At 48.9% G+C, this 6,000-nt stretch overlaps 1 protein-coding gene across 1 annotated transcript in view; it reads left to right on the top strand.

The window, feature by feature from the left end:
- The first annotated feature begins 271 nt into the window (after positions 1–271).
- The window catches only part of LOC126456420 (ice-structuring glycoprotein-like), a 46,463-nt gene continuing 40,734 nt past the window's right edge, over positions 272–6,000 (top strand). The window contains exons 1-2 of the mRNA XM_050092171.1: positions 272–311; positions 2,042–2,808. Of these exons, the coding sequence (XP_049948128.1) occupies positions 300–311; positions 2,042–2,808 (779 nt within the window). The 5' untranslated portion in view covers positions 272–299. The remainder of the gene's footprint in view (positions 312–2,041; positions 2,809–6,000) is intronic.

Genomic DNA, 6,000 nt, shown 5'->3' with positions numbered 1-6,000 from the left:
TACCAAAGGGTCGCATACCAGAAATAGATAACATTCTTAATGTAGGAGTTGGACGGCTCTACTCTGAAGGGATCTGTAAACTGCAGCAGATGACACCGCACGAGCGTAACCGATATATCTGGGCATGCGGAGTGCCGGTCAGCTGTTAGGCTGTACGGAGGACCGGTGTTGAGGTTGCGGCAGCACTTCTCGAGTGGTTCCTGTCAGACGAGATTGCCGCCGAGAGCCGTGGACCAGTATATAAGCGGCGGCCGCCGGCTGTCACCGCACACGGCCTCCAGCACTCACCAGCGGACAACATGGCTTGCAAGGTGAGGCTCAGGACACCCTTGTAGTTGACCCGTGATACTGTTTCAATAGGTTCCAATACTCATACGTTTCACACACGCGGTACCCCAGTCGTGTGTGAAGAACACGCAGTCCACCCAACATGTTTCGCAATAGCTAATTTATATATTGACTCGTACAGAAAGAGCGTTTTTATAGGAACGCGCTTCACAGATTTTCCACATTTCAACTGCCGTAATCACCAAATTCACCTACGTAGGTACCACCCATGCCATTGTAAGGTAGCTGGTGAGAAGTATTTTCTACCCTTAGCGACATCCCCATTAATTTACACCAAAAGCGAGCATTGGAGAATCGATTGTCTGTATAACACCTGTATTTGGTCTAGTATCCTTTTTCTTAATCTAATTTATGGGCTTATTAGTATTTGTCTCTAGTATTGGTTCTTTATACAGTCACAATTGTTTTTCACAAAAAAAATCATGTTTATATTCCAGAAATCAGTGTAAGATAGTTGCCCATATTCCTAGCAAACTCGCTTTGATTGAGCAAGTCTGTTACAAATGCATCGTTGAATTGCAGGAACAAAATTTCTGAAACTCTCTGTAGAAGATTAATGCAATTTTCAACTTAAATTTGGAGAGTTACCGTTATAGTGGGGCGGTGGTGGTCGTGGAGGGGAGGGGGGGGGGTATGTTTTGTGCGGTAAGCCATTCAGTCTCCACTTTCGTGACCACAGTTCACAACGAATTTCAAGCCCTTAATTCAACTGTCGAAATTTGTTCAAATGATCCCTGCTGCATTGTGTAGTCGCACGCCTCAAATCCAGTCCTAGCAAACATGAATCAGCATTCCCATAATGTTTCAAAATATTTGAGGTGGTTACTGTGATGACTTCGTTAGCCAAACCACTAATGATTTCCTAACTGATATATTCAGCTAATACTTCGCTCTGCTCATCTTGATGTAGATTCTGGTTGCCTCCGCATTTCTTCTACAAACGGCGTATGTAAGACAGCAGAGAACTGACTACACACACAGTGTTCCATCATTTTTCACAATGTGGCTTTATGAGCCTAGTAACATTAATCTAGCTCTAATACGATTGATTTTTCTAAACTGTAAACCGTCGGCGTTATCTAGACAGGAAATGACTGCGTATATCTACTGTAACATTTTATTGAACTTAAGTCAATTTATATGATAAAAGAGCCTTCATTTCAGCATAATTGAAAGCAGTGGAATCTCAAAAGGCATCAAATCGTAACTTGTCAGTTAACAGTCTTTAACTGGGTGAAAGGAAATTTAACGAAGCGAGAATATGGTAGAAGCAAATACACTGCATATGACATCAATTAATTTTGAGTCTTTCTTCAGATAATACATGATTACTGTGTGAATATATATTGTAATTTCGCGATATTAAAAGTTTTCGGGTTTTGGTATAGCGTCAGTCTTTCCGTAACCTAGGCATCCGACGTTTCGGTCGTCTTACTGGCGCCTTCTTCCGGAAGCTGACAGCACATTGCGGGCAGCTGCAGGTGAAAAGCCCACGACAGAGAGATCGAAACAATGGATCGGGAGATTGTGGAAACAATGACTCAGTACCAAAATACAAGATTTTCTTATTACCGTCAACAACGGCCTTGGGAGCCTATTCTTATATGATGCTTGATTTGCCGTTAGCAATGTTTAATGCGTATAATCTCTGGCCTATAGTTGCCTATATGTTGTGCTCTTTGGTTATCAACAGGTGATAATTTTCGTGGCAGCTCTGTCGCTGGCCCACGCCGGTTACCTGGGAGCACCTGCAGTCCTCGCCCCCGCCGCCCCCATCGCTAGGGCCTACGCCCCCGCTATCGCCGCCGCCCCCATCGCAAGGGCATATGCCCCAGCTATCGCTGCCGCCCCTATCGCCAGAGCTTACGCTCCAGCGATCGCAGCTGCCCCCGCCATCCGCGCCGCACCCGTCGCCGTGGCCGCCGCCGCCCCCGCCGCCGTCGCTGCCGAGTACGACCCGCACCCAGAGTACAGCTTCGCCTACAACGTCCAGGACGCGCTGACGGGCGACTCCAAGAGCCAGCACGAGAGCCGCAGCGGTGACGTCGTCCAGGGCAGCTACAGCCTGGCCGAGCCCGACGGTTCCATCCGCACCGTCGACTACACTGCCGACCCCGTGAACGGCTTCAACGCCGTCGTGCACAAGGAGGCCGGCGCCCATCCCGCCGTTGCCGCCGCCCCTGCCCGTGTGGCCGTCGCCGCCCCCGCCATCGCGGCCGCCCCAGCGCTGGCGTACGGTGCCGGCCTCGGCTACGGTTATGCTAGAGCAGCCTACGCCGCCCCCGCCATTGCCGCCGCCCCCATTGCTAGGGCAGCCTACGCCGCCCCCGCCATCGCCGCTGCCCCTATCGCCAGGGCTGCCTACGCCGCCCCCATCGCTAGGGCGGCCATTGCTGGACCCGCTCTGGCTTATGGAGGATACGGATACGGTGGTTTGGGATATGGCAAGGCTATTCTTGGGTAAACGCTAATGTACAAACTATTCATTCGCATTTTTGCGAATGTTTCTGTTATTCTACACTTTCTGTGTAACAAAGTCTGATATGTAAATAAACCTCTGTTCACTTTAAATTAATAGTGCAGTTTCTGTTCCTCTATCACGGCGGCGAGCATAATAAAGCTCTGTTTCACATATTTTCTTTACAACACAATTACTCGAGCACGCTTTTACTCAGAACGTTTTGTGTGAAACGCAAACAGGGCAACTAAAATGTTCAGCTGGAGACTTTATGAATATTAGATTTTCTTCAGCCATACCGCCCCACTTTCTAGAAAACGAAAGTCAAAGTCTGAAGTATTTTTAGACTTTTTTTCTTTACAGCGATATAAATATTACTCAATGGAGATAAATCAACAACTTTTGCATTTGAAAGAAACATATGAAACTAGATACAATAACAAAATCTACGTTATATTTACAGTTGACGAATTAACTTCCTTGGAAAGAAGAAGATCAGATGGAGTAATAAGAAGAATCTATAGCTACACTCCTGGAAATTGAAATAAGAACACCGTGAATTCATTGTCCCAGGAAGGGGAAACTTTATTGACACATTCCTGGGGTCAGATACATCACATGATCACACTGACAGAACCACAGGCACATAGACACAGGCAACAGAGCATGCACAATGTCGGGACTAGTACAGTGTATATCCACCTTTCGCAGCAATGCAGGCTGCTATTCTCCCATGGAGACGATCGTAGAGATGCTGGATGTAGTCCTGTGGAACGGCTTGCCATGCCATTTCCACCTGGCGCCTCAGTTGGACCAGCGTTCGTGCTGGACGTGCAGACCGCGTGAGACGACGCTTCATCCAGTCCCAAACATGCTCAATGGGGGACAGATCCGGAGATCTTGCTGGCCAGGGTAGTTGACTTACACCTTCTAGAGCACGTTGGGTGGCACGGGATACATGCGGACGTGCATTGTCCTGTTGGAACAGCAAGTTCCCTTGCCGGTCTAGGAATGGTAGAATGATGGGTTCGATGACGGTTTGGATGTACCGTGCACTATTCAGTGTCCCCTCGACGATCACCAGTGCTGTACAGCCAGTGTAGGAGATCGCTCCCCACACCATGATGCCGGGTGTTGGCCCTGTGTGCCCCGGTCGTATGCAGTCCTGATTGTGGCGCTCACCTGCACGGCGCCAAACACGCATACGACCATCATTGGCACCAAGGCAGAAGCGACCCTCATCGCTGAAGACGACACGTCTCCATTCGTCCCTCCATTCACGCCTGTCGCGACACCACTGGAGGCAGGCTGCACGATGTTGGGGCGTGAGCGGAAGACGGCCTAACGGTGTGCGGGACCGTAGCCCAGCTTCATGGAGGCGGTTGCGAATGGTCCTCGCCGATACCCCAGGAGCAACAGTGTCCCTAATTTGCTGGGAAGTGGCGGTGCGGTCCCCTACGGCACTGCGTAGGATCCTACGGTCTTGGCGTGCATCCGTGCGTCGCTGCGGTCCGGTCCCAGGTCGACGGGCACGTGCACCTTCCGCCGACCACTGGCGACAACATCGATGTACTGTGGAGACCTCACGCCCCACGTGTTGAGCAATTCGGCGGTACGTCCACCCGGCCTCCCGCATGCCCACTATACGCCCTCGCTCAAAGTCCGTCAACTGCACATACGGTTCACGTCCACGCTGTCGCGGCATGCTACCAGTGTTAAAGACTGCGATGGAGCTCCGTATGCCACGGCAAACTGGCTGACACTGACGGCGGCGGTGCACAAATGCTGCGCAGCTAGCGCCATTCGACGGCCAACACCGCGGTTCCCGGTGTGTCCGCTGTGCCGTGCGTGTGATCGTTGCTTGTACAGCCCTCTCGCAGTGTCCGGAGCAAGTATGGTTGGTCTGACACACCGGTGTCAATGTGTTCTTTTTTCCATTTCCAGGAGTGTATTTCCTATTGTCCGTCGGTAACGTGTCAGCCTCGTAACTGACAATGAACCCAGAGTTTGCTGTTCCTATTCGTGAGACTACCATTTTAGTACTGTTGCAAGTAGGCGTAAATATTCCTCGAAGTGGAGGACCAAGCTGTATACATTGATTGAAGGCTTATTATATTTGATATCATCTACAACACTTTCCTTGCTTACAAAAAACATATGATCAAGTTAATAGATTTATTTTATCACCTTTATTGATAAACAAAAACTGAACGAAATGTGTTCTTAAAACGACATTTTTTCACCGTGGTACATACAGTGTAACCTAGAGCCTGTAACCGACTAGATGAACGTGAGAAATCGTGCAAAATAACTCTGAAATTAACCGGTGTGGTCGAATTTTAGCAGCCTAGGACTGAACTAAGTGCAGTCATACCCTCTCGACTGCAAGTGGCGCTGTACTACGGAGAGTTGAGAAGGCTCCAACTCCTGGTGAGGACATCTCCTCGACGTTGAGATTTCGCTTTTCTTTTCCTCTCGTGTAGAATATAAAATGGAATTTCCTTTCTCGACTGAAGCATTTGTACCCACACATTTACAGACGGCAGTGTGCTTCAGTGTATACTGTAACAATTCCGCCGTTTAAAACTGAATGTAGAATTTGCAAGTCGTCTCAGGTTTCCTTTTTCTACGTGCATACGTCAGACCACTGTTGTGGTTTCGTTGTGCAGTAGGGGAACGTAAGTTGGGGAGGTGAATCTTCCTGCGACGGTTACGCAGAACTAAGAGAACACGCGCCAGGGTGTCACACCAGTCTCTTCCTGCAGCACGGGCAGTGCTGTGCAAGAAAGAGACGAGAAATGATTAAGGAGAATATTTCAGCACCGCTCTATAAAGATTCGGATTTACCACCGCGCGATGGAATCAGCATAATTTCTCATGAAATGCGTGAAAAAAAAGCACAAGACTGGTAGTCACTGTTGGTCACAATATTTCCTGTCGCTCAAGACAGTGTGAATCTACAGTTTAGAAGCGTCTCCCAGACAGTCGGAGCTAGAAATTCGAGAGTATTCTGTTTTGAATAAAAAGTCTGTACCCAGATTCCGAGAAGGGGAGCTTGCGGACGTCTATGGTCTCAACCTTTCCCGACTGTTAGGGAGAATGTACATATCACGACCGTTACTGAAGGTGCCCCATACTTGAAGCTAGATTTCCACTCTCCAGTACCTGAGGTGCATGTTACTGTTCAAAATTTT

The sequence above is a fragment of the Schistocerca serialis genome, chromosome 2 (genome assembly GCF_023864345.2).
Source record: "Schistocerca serialis cubense isolate TAMUIC-IGC-003099 chromosome 2, iqSchSeri2.2, whole genome shotgun sequence".
NCBI lineage: Eukaryota > Metazoa > Arthropoda > Insecta > Orthoptera > Acrididae > Schistocerca > Schistocerca serialis.
This window is presented reverse-complemented; position numbering and strand designations above follow the sequence as displayed.